Source organism: Pleuronectes platessa, chromosome 13 (assembly GCF_947347685.1).
Source record: "Pleuronectes platessa chromosome 13, fPlePla1.1, whole genome shotgun sequence".
In the NCBI taxonomy this organism is placed as follows: domain Eukaryota; kingdom Metazoa; phylum Chordata; class Actinopteri; order Pleuronectiformes; family Pleuronectidae; genus Pleuronectes; species Pleuronectes platessa.
The window spans coordinates 14,151,996-14,171,349 of NC_070638.1; the positions used below are offsets into that span (position 1 = coordinate 14,151,996).

Here is a 19,354-nt window from a genome sequence, read left to right on the forward strand (position 1 = left end):
TTCAAGAAAGTCTGTAGATGTTCTGCTTCGTTATTGTAGACAACGTCATAGAAGAGGCTGTCACTTCATGCGTCATAATCATGAGGTGATATTTTTACAGAATTACTTCATCTAAAAAATATTCTCTCAATCTCTTAAATTGTCAATTTTGTACACACAAGAATTACTCGCATTTAATGTGAGATGCATCAAAACAAGGATATGACACTGTGGAATGTGACAAAAGTGTGATTTATGAAGCTCGGATACCACACGTAGCACAGGTGACAGTAACACTGAAATGAGATTTGCATACACCTGGATGAGTAGATGGTTACAGCCCTTGCATGTTTAAAGTCCCCCTGATTCTTGTTCACAGTTGTTATCAGCCACTAAAATCACTGCAGAGCTCCAAAGCCGTTAAACATGCGATGATAGGTCCATCGCTAAATAGAACCCAATCCCATTGCAACACCGAATCAAAATTAAATTAAACCTGACAAATGAAAAATGGCTGAAGCGTGTCTTGAAACACACACACACACACACACACACACACACACACACACACACACACACACAAACACACACACAAACAACCCTTGTATACACATGCATGTTAAGTATTACAGTATGCATTATAATGAGGGTCATAGAGAGCGTCCGCAGTGGCTCAATACAATTATAGACTCACTTTTATGGGTTTTACAGCTCATCCGTGCTTCAGGCATCCATATGTCTTTAATTATGCCGTCCATTTATCAAGCAGCTCTCCCTTAGAAATAACAAAACCACTGCTCCGTCATGGAGAATCTTCTCTTAGTCTCCCTGTCACTGGCTTGATCTAACCTTTCTATCTTTTTCACCTCAGTTTTGAGGGAATAACTTTGCTAATGTGCCAAAAATGTGCCAAAAAAAATTCAACATTTTCTCATTTGTCTCTATATCAAACCTCTTTGCCCCACATTTGTCTCTTCCCCTGCCCTGCACACCCTCCTTCCTGGCAAGGTGGTGTGGTGGGCAGATTGATAGAGGAAGTCTGTAGGTTTGTTAGACAGTCCAATCAATCAGCATCTCACAAAACTACCGGCTAATTAACTTACTCCACAGCTGCCGAGGGAGAGACAGCACAAGAACGATAGAGGAAGGGGAGTGCAGGGGCCGCACAGATGCAGAAAGATGATGGGAGATAGATAGAGTGAATCAAAGTAATACAGAGTTCTCTCTGTCTGAGACATAGATTGAGGAGAGAGATGGAGAGAACAAAGAGACAGAGAGAAGGAGAGATGATATAAAGAAGAGAAGGTGAGTGATAACATTTCAATGGGGACCGTTGGTCCAGGGCAGAAATAATTGGCAGGAGAAGGTGAGTTGGACCACCATCGATCAACAGGCCCTGCTCTTTGCCAAAGACAGCTCAAATCTGAAATCCAGTGAGCGCTGCTTGGGCACATGGTCAGAGTTAGAGAGGAGAGTTCTGTCTCTGTCACATACGATCCTCTGCTAGCAGGATTTTTTTGTGATCCGCGATTGATCCCTGGAAGGACTAATTCATCTTTTGCTCGCCATCCTCGAGAGAGAGGTCAAAGTGGAGAGTTAGCAGGGGCTGGAAGGGATTCAGACTCCTGCTCGGGGAGTCTTAAGAGGCATGGAGTCCTGCCATCGCAGGCACTTGAATCCTGGCTTGAACTTTCCCCTCCAGCTGAGGTTGCTGAAGGACCTGGCACTAATCACCATGCCACCCATGCTGCAGCTTCATGTCAGCATTTACATTGTGCACTCTGTATTAATTCATCTTTCTCCTTGTCTCTCTGCAGAAACATGACGGCCAGTTCACGGTGATCCAGCTGGTCGGCATGCTGCGCGGTATCGCCTCCGGTATGAAGTACCTGTCAGACATGAGCTACGTTCACAGAGACCTGGCAGCTCGGAACATCCTGGTCAACAGCAACCTGGTGTGTAAGGTGTCGGACTTTGGCCTCAGTCGGGTTCTGGAGGACGACCCAGAAGCTGCCTACACTACAAGGGTGAGACACTTTTTCACAGGCTGCTTCTGTCGCATTGTTTCTGATTACAGATACCAAATTGACCTCTACATTACTGTGCCTGAACCCAAATGAAACCATATGTGCATACATTCAAATCTTTAAATTAAGAGACTTACTATGGGGGCTCGAAAAAACAGCCAGTGATGAAAATTGGTGTCATATTGGTCATGCAGTCTCCTACAGATTAGATTCCGTCTGTGGAGATAAAGCAGGTGCACAATTACGCAGTTGGAGTTTGACCTGTACATAATCTAGAGAGCCAAATAAGTTCTCGCTTGTTGGAGTTTTTTCATGTGAAAAACTAACCATCTAGATATTAAAATATATTGTTGATTTACTACTATAATGCTTATGGAGGATCCACTTGCCAGGTTATACCAACCTGTCATCTTGGCAGCGAGCAGGCCCGACCCCTGAGATGACAGCTGATCATCATCCATGCTCATTTCGACATTAAATCAAACAATGCATGTTGTACTACAGCACTGCCTCTGTTATGACAGTGCATTTCAATAAAATTATAAAATGTATTTATGCACATGGATAAATAACGGTAATAGTGTATGGCAATAAATGACAGAATAAAAACTCTGCATATTGTAAATACCTACAATAGCAGTGAGGATGTCATGGTGTATAGAAACAAGTTAATGAGTTAAGTCAGTTAAGTGGATCACAGAGTTAAGGTAATTTAAAGATGCAGTATGTCAAAGTGCAACTACCAGAGGAAGCCGGACATTCATTCAACTTGTCAAGTTTCAACTAAAACAGATATGAACTCCTTATGTTCAATAATGACTCGACAAAGGTAAAAGGTAGTTTTTACAGTTGTGTGTATGTGCAGTATAGTCGTACCGAAGAAGTCTTTGACGGCATCACCATCCTCTCACAGAGTTCCGAGAGAATGAACAAACTCAAACGTCAGTGACTTAAACCACTGCGGAGTAACTCATCTAAAATGCCCACAAGGAGATGGCATTATTCATATTCATAGGAAGTGTCGGGATGTTATTTTTAATATGGCATTAGCATTGCCCTGGGAGGAGTGTATCAGCCGCTGACTGCTCTATTGCAATCGCACACAGCCTCCGACTGATGTCAGGAGACCTAGATGGAGAGCTGCAGGCAAGGAGGAGGAGGGGGAGAGAAAAGGGAGAGGCCGAGGTGGAGATGAGGAAGAGACGAGGAGAAAGGAGTGGATATCAAATAAGACTGAGATCTAGGGAGGCTGGGAGTGAGAGAGAGAAGAAGGGAAGGCAGGGTAAGAATCCATAGAGAGCAGTTAAGAGAAAAGAGAAGATGGTGTAGGGGTGGACAGGGGGCGGCGGAAACAAAAGTACAGTGCTGAGTGACTTGGCAGCTTTGTCTTTTATTTGACTTTGACCGAGCAGAGATGGGGAATGCTAGGTGGTGCAGAGGCAGCTGCCGCATGTTAAAAAGCTGAAGCGGGCCCTATAGAGGTACAGCCTGTGGCTAGACAAGAGAAGGAGAGAGAGAGAGAGAGAGAGAGAGAGAGAGAGAGAGAGAGAGAGAGAGAGAGAGAGAGAGAGAGAGAGAGGTGGTAGTGCACTGCCCATTGTGTCTGTACAGTGGGCTCTATGGAATTCTTTTGATCTGTGCATCAACAACAAAGGCAGAAGCTGCGTGGAAGTAAAAAAAGGAAACTGACGTCACACAAAATTCAAGTGCGAAAATAAACACGGAGAAAAAAGTCACCTCATGTTGTGGGTACATCAGAGAGGAGTGCTGTTGTCAAGGTGGTGTATAATCTCACCTCCTCGGTTATGGCACCAGGCGTCCTGGGCGGCACAATCTGGTAATCGGCTTTTTCAGATCCGACTCTTGATTTACCTCAACACTTAGCAAGAAACATAGCAATATAAAACAACCTCTAAATATTTACACTATTACCAACAGGGTAAGACATCAAGTTCGTAATCAGCATGCCAACAATGTGCCAACTGTGATGTGAACCTTTTACAGGGAGGGAAGATCCCCATCAGATGGACGGCTCCGGAGGCAATAGCATACAGGAAGTTCACCTCGGCCAGCGATGTGTGGAGTTACGGTATCGTCATGTGGGAGGTGATCTCATATGGAGAGAGACCCTACTGGGAGATGTCCAACCAGGATGTGAGTCACAAACACATGCCTCATGTCTCAGCTTCAGCATTAACAACATATTTTCCCTCAGACCTCAACTGTTGCTTTCTCTCTGAATATTATTGTTAGATTTCGACCCTACCACGTGAACGGCCTTGAGACCATACATGTTATAATCTGACGTTACAAATGCAGCTAAATTCAATCGACATATGATAATCAATTTTCCTGTACATTTTTATTTCTCATTCATTTATTGTTCGCAGACCTTAATATCTGCCTCAATCTCCCAATAGGTTATCAAAGCAATAGATGAGGGCTACCGTCTTCCCGCTCCAATGGATTGTCCTGTGGTGCTGCACCAGCTCATGTTGGACTGCTGGGAGAAGGGACGGAGCGACAGGCCAAAGTTTGGACAGATTGTCACAATCCTCGACAAGCTCATCAGAAACCCTGCCAGCCTCAGGGAGCTGGCCAACAGCTCAGAATGGTCAGTGGGAGAAAGCTATGAATATGAAAGCTGACACATACATATAGGCTTGAGATGGACTGGTTAAACTGGAGGATGAGACATGCATTGAAGACGAGATCACTGCCTTACATCTACACTGTAAATCTTTGTCACTTAAAATTTTCTTAGGTAAAATTACATTATTTTCTTTTTTCTGTCAGTGAAAAGATATAAATATAGGTTGGTGACTTGGCATATCCAAAGTCAAAGTCTAACATTCGGTTTCGACACCGTGCCTCCCAAGCTGTACTACTGTTTTACATCCAAACTATCATTATTTTCACATTTACATTTTACATTCCAGGCATTAAGCCGAAGTCCTAAAACAGACCAGAAAACCCTAGATATTTCTGTCAGCTTTAGAGGCGACTGAAGAGACTTTAAACAGAAAACCTATAAGCAGAATAAATAATGTGACAGGAAGAAGATTCTCATATGCAAGACTTGTAGACATATAGGGCTCTAAATAACACTGTATGTGAGAGCATATTTCATATAAAGTAGATGTAATTAGTTCTGTGTATGCACAGAATTAATCAAGTTTCCGCGTGAAAACGAATAAACACAGAGATCATTTATAACAATTTCTAACAAAAGGAAGCAAGCAAAAGGGGGAAGGGGGGGAGGTCATTAATCATACTAACCCACTAATGGGTAGGTTTAAAGTTTAGTTTTTTTTTTTTTTTTTTTTATTGTGGTTTTGAGTCTGTCATGCTGCGGCTGTAAGAGAATTCAAACCATTCTGTCCAAATCCACAACCAGCAGCATGAATAAGTATTAACCGTCTACTCAAGGTTTTTCCTGACAATTCTTTTTTTTATTATTGTGAAAACTCTAACAACACTCAGTTTTAATAAGAGTTCCAAGGACAAATGACTGACATCAGCACAAGTCGGAAGCTGTTATTCAGCCTCCCAACAGGCTGAAACGTGATTGAGACTGTGTGGCTTTGTATTCCAGCAGGGAGGACCTGTCCACCCCAGAGTTCAGCGTAAACACAGTGGATGAGTGGTTAGAGGCCATCAAGATGGGCCAGTATAAGGAGAACTTTTCCAGTGCTGGATACGTCAGCTTGGACTCAATCCTCTACATCAGTGTCAGGTAAAAGCGGCTTGAGTCTCATCCTTGTTGAATCAAACACTGAAAAGGTCAAGATTGCCTGTAAAAGATGGTATTATATTCCACTTGAGTGTCATTTACAAAAGGATTTGCACAAGTATCTTAGACAAAAAAATTGTATTGCATTTGAAGGACATTGGAGATGAATTTCCCAAATAATATATAAAGAAACCCTTTTTTTTGTGTCTTCCTTGTAGTGAATTGGCTAAGATGGGCGTGACTCTGGCTGGCCACCAGAAGAAGATATTATCCACTGTCCAGAGTCTGCAGACCCAGGGGCCGCACGTCCAAGTATAACAGTGTCCACATAAACACAATGGACAGAGCCAAAATGGATGCTCCTGTGATGAGTTTCACGCCCCCCGAAATGGAGTTGCACAGGATACTCTGTGTTTGGGCCTCCATTGATTTTGAGACACACCGAGATGGAGACAACATGGACGCTTGACTCCATCACCTTCTCGCAGTTTTCACCATTCTTCCCATCCTCGATGGGCACTACCAGCTTTAGCACTCAAGAGTCCCAGCAACACAGCCACCATTACGGAGCAACTGAGAGACACGACAACATGTAGAGCATCCCAGATCATTTCACATCATAACAGCTCAAGAAAAGTTACAAAAAAAAGATTTTTAACAAAAGAAATGACAAAAACAACTTAGAATATAATTATCACTGTCTGTGAGGTGTACAGTTGGTTTTTACTGTCATTTTGTTTGTTTTGAGTTTTCACCATGAAGAGTTTAAACTGGGTCAGAAGATATGTATATGTGTAGATATATGTTTATATGGGCTGTGTGTCCCACAACCGTAGAGATGGACCTAAAGTTTGTAATGGTGGTGAGGTTTATATCACTCAACCTTAATAGGAGATATTACCTGGTTTATGTATGGCCCCTTCCGATGCTCTCTGTACATAGAACGCCAGTGAACGAACCGAGATTCTGAATGGCATGAATGTGTGAGGGGGTGAGGGGGACGAAAAAAGGACCTTTAGAGATAGAGAGAGATGTCTATTCTGCTAGTTCATGTAGGATGGAAGTATTAAAGTATTTGACCAGGACAAGGGCTTCCCTGCCGACTGCTCTCAGACTCACTTCCATAGCAACTAGACCCAGAGCACGTTTGCTTGTCTGCTTGCACCTATGATGTAACTCAGTGCAAAGTCAGAGCAGGAACTGCTTAAGGTGAAGATAGCACAGAGAACATTTTTCCCCACTCTTCCATAACTGTCTATTCCAAACAACATTGTCTGTTCAGTCAGCACAGTATGATGTTGCTCGGGATATTTCAGCCTAAGAGTCTGCCTTCCCATGTTTCAGGTGTGTGATGAAATATATGGTGTTTTGTGGAGAGCAAAGGTGACACAAAGGTCATGATAGAGTTGACACTGTTAAAGAAGTGTAACTTGTTTTTCCAGTGTTGTGCCATGTACAGTAAATTAACATTGAGATGTCCATCTGGGCAACATACCAACATTCTCCCTATTCTCTTTCCTTTACAACAGCTCCAATGGCTCGATGGTTGCACCAATCACAAGACCAATCACAATTTACAGTATTTTGTCCCAAGTAGTTTTACATATAAAAAAGACCGCTGAAACCTTTTAAGCAAGATGGAATATATGCGGTGATAATTTTCAGCAGAGCAACCATACAAAAATTGTGATTTGTGTGTCTTGTATCATCTCAAATTCTTGTTATAAGTCAGGTCAACCTATTTAAAGCATCCCTTGTTTGAAACCAACACCCTTAAGTCAATTTTACAAATCACAATGTTTACAGCAAAAAAAGGAAATAAATTGGTTTGATGGTCTTTTCCTTGCAGAAGGAAGCAGCTACTTATCACGTTAATTACAAGGTTAGATATGATGGGACCCGTTTTGTCTTCACTGCATTAATGGCACTGAACCTGCTTTGAGTGTAATCCCAAACCCATTTTTAATATATGTGGTACTCTATAGGACCAACGGTGACATAAAAGTACAGTATATACGATTGTATTATAGTGTAAAATATGTACAGTGTTGATTTCCAATGTTAGAATGTTTGTAATGATAACGATGATGATGATGAACTATGATGAACTATGATGTACTTTTATTGTGAAAAAGAGATTTCTGAAGTACTTGTTCAGCGGCAGGTCGTACGGGAGAAGCGAAGGGAGGTTATTTGTTGGTCTGAACAAAGGAATGTAGCATAGTGCGAAGCTTCAGCTTTGATTGACAGGTGACAGTGACAGTCTATTTCATAGCGTTAGAATGAGTAGAATGTCCTCTTTTTATTGATACACTGGCATACCCCCCCTCAAACCGTAATAACATGTACATTTCCTTCACATACAGCATCATGTTTGAAAATGCTTGGTTGGGTGAGGAGGGAAGGGGCGGAGTGAGGTTGAAATACGATAAATCCTCAGAATTCAGCACAAATTGAATATTCATGAAACCCCCTCACCCAAAACAGTGATTTGATTAACTTTAGTTTAAGAACTGTACCCAACCTAGGCATAGCAGACCTGTCAAGCTTTGCATTACTTTACAAGCAGAAGTGGTGTGAATGGAGTTGTGGTCAGAGTACAAGCATTTTTAAAGACTTCATTTTTAGCCTTTCCCAAAATATATAGGAACAAAATGTAACTATGTTTTTCTTACATAACCTACAATTGTCGTCTGTTTGGCTAACCGGCTGACTATCTACAGTAGCACCCAAGCAATACTCTCAAGGTCAAGAAGCAGCGACCTTGTAGGTCTACGATAGTTTATGGGGTTATTCATTATGTAAAAAACAAGAACGTAGCACCTCTACTATGTTCTATTTCTGTACTTGGTTGGATCCAGTTCTGGATGAGTGAGGGTTAGCAGGAGAGAAACCCATTATTAGAATAATTAATTACACCATACTTCAAGTACAATGCAGTTTTTATTTCCATTTTCTCATTTTGGATTGTCAGTTGGTGAGGATATTAAGATATTTCAAGGACATGCAGCTTTAGCCTCAATCTTTTAGTAAAATATCCTGTACAAAACCATCAAGTGCATATTTAAGTTGGAAATATGAATGAAAGGATAGCTGATCTTAAGCAGTTAGAATGTGCTAGCAACAGTCATTTCAGTTGAAAATGAGCTGTTCTCGTCTATAATTTGATGGTAAATCAGTCACCATAATCAGTGTTTATTTCATGTCGTGTGCAAGAATGGAAAGCTTGACAGGCCAAGCAAATGCAACTAAGGGCAGAGGCCTATCAGGAGAAAGAAAAATGGCCAAAACGTTCACCTCTACTAGAATGGAAAATGTGTTTGAATATAAAATATCATACAGATACATTTACAGCTAAAATCACCTAATTCAAACATCAAAATCTTCCTGCCAAACCTCTTTGCTGCTTTGTATCATAAATCCCAGACAAATGTACAATTCAGACTGATATTGTTCATTCTACTCTTGCTAACTCTATGATACCACTCTAGCGGACTACCCTTGACCGCTGGCCTTTTAGATGCCTTATTTACTGAGCCATTTTTCTTTCCTTTTGCCCTATAGAGGTGATATTAATAGTAAAGTGTATGTCCAGGTAGTATTTATCTGTGTTCTTAAGACCTCACACCAACACCCTGGTTTTGTAACATCCCATAACCCCTCATCGAGGCACCCTCCAACTGCACCTTCACTCTCTACGCAGATGAAATTCATTTTGTACTGAACTATAATAAATCTAAAAGCTGTTCACCAGTCAAGTTGAAAGAGAAAATGGCAATATTGTCCTTATTTATTTAAGTAACAATATAATCAGTGATAATTGTGATTGGCTTGCATTTCTTTCATTCGCATTCCTTTCATTCGCTTAATTGTGTTGATGTACAAAATTCCTCATACAAAGTCAAGGTTAGAAAGAGATAAAGTATTGCCAAAACAAAAACAGTTAATCATGTTTTTTTTTTTTTTTCAAGCTTGTTCAACACTTTAGAAAAATGAAGAATACAAAAGTCAGACCCACACACTCAAAATCCCAGGTTTGTGCCACTGTTCACCCTATAAATATGTGGGTTGTTTTGCTTGATCTGCAAGACGACATCTGTCCTCCATTTGCCCACCAGGCCTGTAGTGTCAATGTTCATGAGTGATTCTCATTTGGGACTTTCGGCTCTCTGTCTCTTTCTCTACTGCCCTCTCTCTTTCTTTGGCCACCGTACAGTGCTTACTTGTCTCCATGCCGGTCTCCTCTGCGTTGCTTGTTGTAAAGGGTGTAGGCATTCTAATGTCTTTCATGTCGCTGTAATAAATATGCTAATATTTCTAATTTCTCACCTGATGCCTGCAGTGTCCTTTTCTCCTCACACATCCCCTGCGCCTCTTTCTTTCGATCTCTCTCACACACAAACACATAAGAAGTAAATATATTTAAGTGCACAATTGGGACTTACAGAATATTCAGTTTTAAAATTAAAAGCGCAATTTTTGTAATGCCGCCTGTAACAAAGTCTGGGGTCAGCTATTTTCGTTTTGGTGCGCATCTGACCGGTGTTGCAGTCAACCAGTGACTGATTGGAAAATGCATGCGTAGTCTCATTTGTCCTCAGCTCTGCCCCGATGCTGGCTGTGGTGGTGAAATTCCTATCATGACATCCTTGAATGGCAAAATATGGCCAGCCTGAAACCACATTTTCATCATTACTGTGTGTGTTTGTGTGTGTGTGTGTGTGTGGTGTGTATGTTTCTTACCAAGAGATAATTCTCTCTCAGGGGAGAGGGAAGGTCAATGACTCCTGGCCTTGGTTAACCCCTTAATGCACTGGCCCAGTTGCTGTCACTCTATGTTACTGCCATTACACCTCATTTAGCCCATCATATTAGGTTCCATATTCCCCTATCGCTCGCTACCTCTCCCTCCATTTCTTTCTTTCTCACACACAAACACACACAAAACTCAGTGCTGTTCTCCATTTCCTCAGTATCTATCTCCTCCCACCGGCCTCCTCTTTATCTTTCTGCTGGCCTTGTGCACCCCCATTTTTTCTATCAATCCTGTGCAGACAGAGGTTGTGGCTAGTCCTCTGACCTTGAATACACCATTATCTCCCTCTTTCTAATTTCCCCTACCTCCATCAATCCATCCATCCATCTGTCCATCCATCCATCCGAAGATTTTCTCCACATGCAGCACTCTTTTAAGGTCCATTGCCTCTTTCTGTCCCACTGCTACCACCACTGGGTCTCGCTTCACTATTAAAGGCCAATCCATAACTTGGGGCTTTTGTCTCCAGGTGTCTCAACAGGGAGAATGTCATCTCACGTATTTCCTCTTGATAACATGGAGGCGACAGAGAGCCAAAGGATTGGGCGATTGATTCATCATGCAGCTGCTATTGGCATCACGTGAAAAGGTCAGGAGTCCCTATGGAGAACACTTTAAAAGGCCATTGGTGACTGATGAGCCTGTCATATTTGTATCACATACATGCACAAGCACTCTCTCACTCTTTTTGCGACGTTCCCTATGTTCCTCTGCTCTCCGCTCTCGCTCTCTCTCTCTCTCCGTGACACACACATTCACACTCCCGTGGGATTGGTAATTGGGCCCCTCCGTCATGCTGTCAGGTGTGGGTTTGAGTGTCCCCTCATGTGCAACAGCAGACATTAAAATAACACAAGAGAGCAAACTGCCACCATGACCTCTGCAGGGGTTAGCCATGTGTGTATGTGTGTGTGTGTATTTAGGTGTCTTTGCTCACAGATGTGTGACTGTTACTTTTGTGTATATGTAATGCTTGTGAGAGCCAAACTGATGCTCATGGATAAGTGAGTGAGCAGCGCGAGTATTAAATAGGAGACAAATGGAGAGAAGTCGATAAAATCTCAACCAGAGGTAAAATTTCATCAGTCATTGGTTAAATTTGCTGGAGTTCCTGCTTTGTCGCTCTTGATTGCATTGCGTGTCCTTGCTAATCAAATATGGCCAAGTTCAGACAGGCTCAGTGTTTCTGAATCCGCACACACTTACACACGCACATCAGTCCTCTTCTGTCTCATGAGGTTTTAGTTTGCTATCAAAGCGATTTCCTGTCTCAAATTTTCATCAGTAATCAAAGTTCCTGATTGAATTTGAAAAGTGAGCCAGTCTCTATAAATCACATTACATGCCTCACTCCCATCATGCCTGCTCTCATCAGCCACAGGAATGAGACGCCACCCTGGGTGTACGGCTGGGTCTCTGTGTGTGTGTGTGTGTGTTGTGTTGTGTTTGCTGTGGAACTGGAAAATGGATGTTTGCAGAGGTGTGATTTGATCCATGCTGCTTTTTTATAGGGGCAGATGATAGATAAAGGGTAGAGGAATGGTAAAATAACAGTAGAGATAACACATCTGGGTGAGATTGTGGGTGGAAAGTGTTTGTTATTTATTTTAGTTTCAAGTGAATATCAATATTAGTTTTTATTTGATCTGTACGACTCAAATCAAGTGAATTTCTTGAAATAAACTGTTGGATGCCTTTGTTGTAGTATGGATGAAATAATAAATTGGCATAACGGTTGCAGGTCCGATAGACAAAAGGATTAGGGTTATCATATTTTTTTTCACAGAATCCGATTTCTTTGCATTTCATTATATCCCACATTGTGTATTTTAAACAGTGTTGATCACACTGCATCATAATAAGGTGGAATCCTATTGTATAGTATTAGCAGTCGCTTCATCTGTATCTTTAATGTATGAGATCATTGGAAATGTATTGAGACATTTATCACATTGGCTTCATTGGTGGAGATGCACGTCCCTACTCTCATTATAATACATTAGTGCACTCTGCGCTGTACTTATTCCGCAATTTGTTCAAATGTATTCTTACTTTACTGATCGATCAAGAAGACATGCAATAGATCAAGCTGATAGTGAGCGCCCTCTGTTGGATTGGGAGAATAACTATGGAGAAAGAGACTGACGCGCTTGTACACGGTATATTTAGAATTCAAACAATTAAAATTAATGTTTGAATTTGAAATGAAAGTGACAGTGCAGTTACTGAAGGAATGAGAAACAAATCTAACAAGATAATGACTGATAACAGGCTGTGTCCAGGGACCCATTGTCTCATAATCCATTCATAATGTTGGGCACCAGTGGCGCTAAAAACTGTAATATTTCTAAATGTTGTCGTCCCGAGTCAAATATGTAACCAGGCAAAGTAAAAAAGCACAGACACTTCCTGTAATGGACAGCAGTCACCAGCTAGAATCAGTCCTATATGGGACAATGGAGCAGAAAGCGACGAGAGTATGAACAGACGGGGAGAGAGAGGAGAACAAATACTGTTTTGGGGCTGGGGGGAAAAAAAGGTGAAGAAAAGGTTTGGGAGGAACTGAGATAATATTGACCATATAATCCCTTACAGATGTGGATATCACAGTTTAATGCTTGGCAGACACATGACATGCTGAACTGCTATTGGATGACTCAAGAGGGACTCTGACCAAAGACAAACTCAATCTCAGTCAAGTCTGCTATTGATGGAGAAAAGACGGTGAAAATCCAAATTTAGAGCAATCGTAGGATAGCCACATCTGCTGGACTATAAATTACACACACAGACACACACTGGCTGAACAGCTCCACAAGGCTCAGTGAGTCATATGAAGTGATAGTTTGAATAGAAGCCTTTTCTTTACTGTGTTTAAGAGTAATAATTTAGCTAATGTCTTCCTATGCAGAAATATGCAGGGCGACGTCAACCTTTCTGTGAAATCCCATTTTGAGCGCGGTATGACAGCTGATTGCAGAAGATTGCATGATTTGCCGTCACCTGTAGCCTGTGTGTGTACATGTGTACATGCTGTAGGATGGAGAGACATGAGTGTTCCTTTGTACGTGCTGTGTTTATGTGTGTCTTCTTTCCTGTATAATCAAACGCAGCGCTTCAAGTGCCATCAATCAAGCTTTGATGTTTCAGGGGAGAGTCAAGGAACCACAGCAACCCCCTCCATTCGCTAAGGCCGGGCGGCTCCAGTGGGAAATGCTTTCTAAACCAAGAGTAGGTGCCTGCAACTAACCATGTGCATTATGTAGCTCATCAGAAATGTGCTCTGTACTGTCTCGGGTTGGGGAAAATAGATGTTGCTGTGGTTCTCATCTGCACAGTTTTCTGCAACATCAAAGCATCTAAACAATATGGCTGTATTCTACACATCGCTTTCCATACTCACGCTCCTTTCATCATCCTGTTCTTTCTCTTCTTCATTTGCCGCAGTCCTTAACTATTGCTTTATTTCTCCTCTAAGGAGGACACAGAGCTGTGAAGATGCATTCATAACACCAACGTACGTGTGGAAGAGTGTAGGGTATATAAATACAGATCCAGTCTACAAAATACTTTTGTTGGACAGTAGAATAACTGTTAACTAACTCTATTTATATAGTTTTTAGAAATATGCCTCCGATTACCAGCCACACACACACACACACACACACACACACACACACACACACACACACACACACACACACACACACACACACACACACACACACACACACACACACACACACACACACACACACACACACACACACACATCTATCTTGGTGAGAACACTCATTGGCATAATGCATTCCATAACCCCCAAGCCTAATCCTAACCACGAGTCCATAACAACTTAATGCAAATGCACCAGCACTTATGTTTATAGTACTTGTATATAAAAATGCACTTGTGTTGTTTGGGTGCTTTAATAATTTGTGTGTTCTTTGATATTCACAAGCACTTCATCACTAAGAACTTTACCCAACCATAGTGTGCGATTGTGATTGTGTGTGTTTGTGATTAACACTTATCTTACAGTTTTTTTCAGTCGCTAACAAGCGTTTTTCTAAACAGTAGTCACATTTTCAAAACTCTAAACACGATTAGCACAACATCGGTCCTTTGTGGCCATACCATTCACACATTTCATGTTGTTTTCACACAATATGCAGTCAGTGAACACATTTATATAATGCTTACATTTTCTTACCAGACAAGCTATACCTCCAAACAAAATTATGGATTGTTTTTGTATTATTTACAAATGTTAACACACAACATCCCACAATTGCAAACACAATATTCCAAACCTTAGATACAGTATAAAAACCTCTGCTTCTGTAATACAGTAATATCAGTTCTAAAACAATATATCTCAGCTGATAATAAACAAACAATTGAATAATTGACACACAGCTGATGTATGTTGGGTATATTGGGTCAACCACAGCTGATTCCACTCTGGCTTAGAATCAATGGCATTACTAAAAGGAGGACTTTGAGGAGTGATGTTTTTGGAAACAGAAACCGAAAAAGATGTCTGGACGAGGAAGAGTTAGAGCAAGGGGCCCAGGGAGAAGAGCAGGCCCAGTGAGAGGAGCAGTGAGAGGTGTAGTAGTGAGAGGAGCAGGAGTAGTGAGAGGAGCAGGAGTAGTGAGAGGAGCAGGAGAAGTGAGAGGAGCAGGAGTAGTGAGAGGAGCAGGAGTAGTGAGAGGAGCAGGAGAAGTGAGAGGAGCAGGAGTAGTGAGAGGAGCAGGAGAAGTGAGAGGAGCAGGAGAAGTGAGAGGAGCAGGAGTAGTGAGAGGAGCAGGTCCAGGGAGAAGAGCAGGCCTAAGGAGAGGGCAAGGTAGAGGTATAAGAATGCGTGGTGGTGGCATTCTAAGGGCTACAAGGGCAGTGGTGAGTGATGGAATTCGTGCCACTATCATTGACCATGTGATAAACTACGGTCTTTCACTAAGGGAGGCTGGTGAAAGAGTACAGCCCAATTTGGGGCGGTCAACGGTTGCGTCAATTATACGCATCTTTCGACAAACCAACAGGTAAGTTTGCATTTTACATGGATTGTTTCTATTCTCACTTGACATGTCAATGAGGCCATACAGTAATGCATATGTTGATTTTTTTTGTCCCTCAAAAGAATGCAACGTCTTCCTCCCTCTGGGGGAAGAGGTAAGCTCCTTAATCATCAACAAGAGCTTGCCATAGTAGATATGGTTGTTGCAAATAACGCAATTAAACTGCATGAGATTCAAAGCAGAATTTTGGAGGACCAAGAGATATTTCACAATATCAATAGCATCAGCCTCGCAACCATTACGCGGACATTGTCCAAACACAGAGTGCGGATGAAACAGCTCTACACTGTTCCCTTTGAGAGGAACAGTGAGCGAGTCAAGGTGCTACGACAACAATATGTCCAGGTATAGTGTGTATATTCAATTCAATGTACAGTTCTATAAGCTTTGCACTTTTCAAGTAGGTAACCTACTCAGTAATAGGTTACAGTACTGTATGGTATATAGTACTATAATGGCATGATTTACATACATTTTGTTTCAGAGAGTTATGGAATTGGAGGCCAACCAGGCCCCTCATGAATTCGTATACGTGGATGAGGCAGGATTTAATCTGGCCAAAAGGCGTCGACGTGGAAGAAATGTCATTGGAAAAAGGGCCACAGTTGATGTTCCTGGACAGAGAGGGGCAAATATCACTATGTGTGCGGCAATTTCAAATGCAGGATCACTCCTCCACAAATGTCAGGTTGGACCTTACAACACCGAGCGCCTCCTTGCTTTTCTCGATGATCTCCACCAGCGCCTGGTTCCAGAGCAGGATCAGGAGGGTGAAAACAGGAGGACCTTCGTTATCACCTGGGACAACGTGGCCTTCCATCAATCACAAGCAGTTACAGTATGGTTTGAGGTCCACCCAAGACTGATTCGTCTATTTCTTCCACCCTATTCACTTTTCCTCAACCCCATAGAGGAGTTCTTTTCTACATGGAGGTGGAAAGTCTATGACCATCAGCCACATGACCAGTTGTCCCTCCTTGAAGCCATGGATGCTGGCTGCAGGGACATCACAGTTGATGATTGTCAAGGGTGGATCAGGCATTCCAAGCGGTTTTATCCAAGGTGTATCGCCTTGGATAACATCAGATGCGATGTGGATGAAAACTTGTGGCCTAACCCTGAAGATCGCAGGGATTAGATAAAGGAATTTTGTGCTTTTTTTTAGTTCTCCCTTTTTACTGGGCTTTTTGCTGTTGCTTTTTTGTTCATGGATATTTTGTTAACTTTACAGTAAACAATACTGTAAAACGTTTTCTGTTGTATCATACTGTAAACAGTATTTCTACTATACCTCCTGTAGTAAACAGTAAAGAAAAAAAAACTGATTCGCTTTTTACTGGAATGCTTTTGAATGTGAACATTACATGTGTATATACAGTACAGTTCCCAACCAAAAAATTTGGCGTAAAAAACAGTGGATTGCATGTTTTGCATGCAAATACCTGTAAAACTGAAACATAAAAGTCTATGCAGTTTTTGTAATGTCCACAATAGCCAGTATTTTGAAACCTGGTGTACTTTGATTGGCTGCATGTTCCTTGTGAAGTGAAAACAAGAGTTATTCTTTGAAAGAATAATTTCATTTTGAGTCAGATGTCCAGTGTTTTGGTAAAGTTAGTGTGTGCAGAGAAAGATGTCTTCTATTTTGAAATGAAGAGTTAGTATATAGTTAACAAAATGTGCTTTTGAGAAGAAAATGATCTATTTGGCCAATTGTGTTTTGTAGGTGTAAGTCTGTGTTAAGAGTTTAGAAAAAGTATTTTAAGTATAGGTAAGCGCTCGTTAGCGATGGAAAAAAACTGTAAATATACCTCTCCTGTTGGGAAATTTGTGTTACTATTATTATTGCTGTTATTTATTATAAATATTCATATTAACTTGCCTCAAAAAAATGTATTTAACAGCTGGGGAGAGTCTTTGAAGGTATGGAGAGTATTTAAAAGAAGTGAAGCTCCCGTTGTCTCACCTGTGGCTGTTGAACCATCTCTTATTTAATTATTTTATTTACCTCTTTATTCATTCCTTCTTTCTAGCCTGGGATTTTGCACATTCCATGCGTACTTGTGCCCCTTGAAGCATTCATTCAGACCCTAAAAATGGCCTCCCTCCATAAAGTCTATTCTCAAAATGTCCTCATTCAGATATAAGCACAAGTACACACTCACACACTATGACAACAGTGTTCAAATCTGTCCCTGAGACAGTGCCAAAAAACTAAAGTGTGTGATTGGCGATGTAGAAATATCACCTTTTTTTCAAGTTAACTTAAAACATCATAGAAGTGCATCTGTATCAAAAAACTTCAAAAAACCTCACCACCTATTTGTACTCCGTCTTAAAACAAAATAAAAGGATACCCCTTCAAAAACCATTTGAACGATTATTATCTTTGAGAGAAAGCCCCATTCCTTTATCAAAGCTATGAAACCTCAGGAGAAAAGGTTTGGCAGGACACTATCACACCATATTCCAAAGATAATGGCTGATGTTTTTCCAGGGTTTTGAATGGAAAGCACAGAACATTTTAGTGGTGGGTTGGAGTGACATGAAAAAGGATGGTCTCACTAGAGCATCATTATACTGAGAGAAACTGCCACTGTGGCTTAAAAACTTGAAGATCATCCATATTGTGGTTTTATTCTGGTTATGTCTGGAACCTAGATTGTTGAAAGAAATGAGGGACTGAGATGATCCTCGAATTACATAACAGGCACATGCTGGATTTCTTTGAACGATTAAAAGACCACCTTTACTCTCCTCTAATGCCCTTCGGAGAGATACGCCTCCGGTTCTTCCAGGCACTTTGTCATTTATGCAATTGCTGCCATTGACAGGTGGGCATGTCTGTAGTAAATAACCCTCACATAAGAGCAAGTAGCCATCACTGACCGTCCTGTGACTAACATAAGAATTACGAGGACGACAAAAAAGGAGAATCGACAAACTGGTCAATGAGTTGAGGTTGATGACACTTTCTTTTTTATTTATATTCTGTGGTCAAGCATCAAGATCCTATCGAAGACATAAGGTTCTTCACATGCATTTCTAGAGAAGACCATCTGAGGCACTATTTATTCTTTGGTTTATGACTAAACACCTGCAAAACTAATGTTTTATGTATTTAGGAACTAAGAATTTATAAAAACCCAAACATTATACAGAGCAACCATATGCACAAACACAGTATTTAAGACCTCTCGGGGAGAGCTCAATAAAATAAACACTGAGAGGAGACTGGGAGAACCAGCAGGACAAACAGATTATAAGTGGGAGTGAAAAAACTGTTGGTTGGTTTTGGTAGTGTAAAACCACAAAACGTGGTTTGTAAGATTTCATGGGAAGCAACTTTGAAGGCACATCGACACAAGCACACATGTGCATGCACACACAGACACACACTATCCATAACCACATGTGAGCACACACACACACACTGATGGCTGATGTTTGACCACACAAGATGTTACTGAAACCATGTGGGCCTCTACTTGTGGTTTAATAAACAAAAAAAATCAGATTATATCTTTACGTCACTGTAAGGGAAATGTAACATGTGACCATAATATAATCATGTTTATGTATACTTGGATTGATCATCATTGAATCTCTAACAAATGTAACTTTGATGTTGCTGTTTCCTGTAGAACTGAGTGAGTGTTGGCCTGATTACTCCAGTCACAGTAATCTAATTAGTCCGGACACAGTGTGATAGTAATTAGCT

The 19,354-nt window shown here is 41.2% G+C and overlaps 1 protein-coding gene across 1 annotated transcript in view; it reads left to right on the forward strand.

Annotated features, from left to right (window-relative positions):
* epha4b (eph receptor A4b) overlaps positions 1-10,040 on the forward strand; it is an 85,304-nt gene extending 75,264 nt beyond the window's left edge. Inside the window, exons 15-19 of the mRNA XM_053437979.1 lie at positions 1,797-2,006; positions 4,011-4,160; positions 4,427-4,620; positions 5,602-5,742; positions 5,958-10,040. Of these exons, the coding sequence (XP_053293954.1) occupies positions 1,797-2,006; positions 4,011-4,160; positions 4,427-4,620; positions 5,602-5,742; positions 5,958-6,057 (795 nt within the window). The 3' untranslated portion in view covers positions 6,058-10,040. The remainder of the gene's footprint in view (positions 1-1,796; positions 2,007-4,010; positions 4,161-4,426; positions 4,621-5,601; positions 5,743-5,957) is intronic.
* The last annotated feature ends 9,314 nt before the right edge of the window (positions 10,041-19,354 follow it).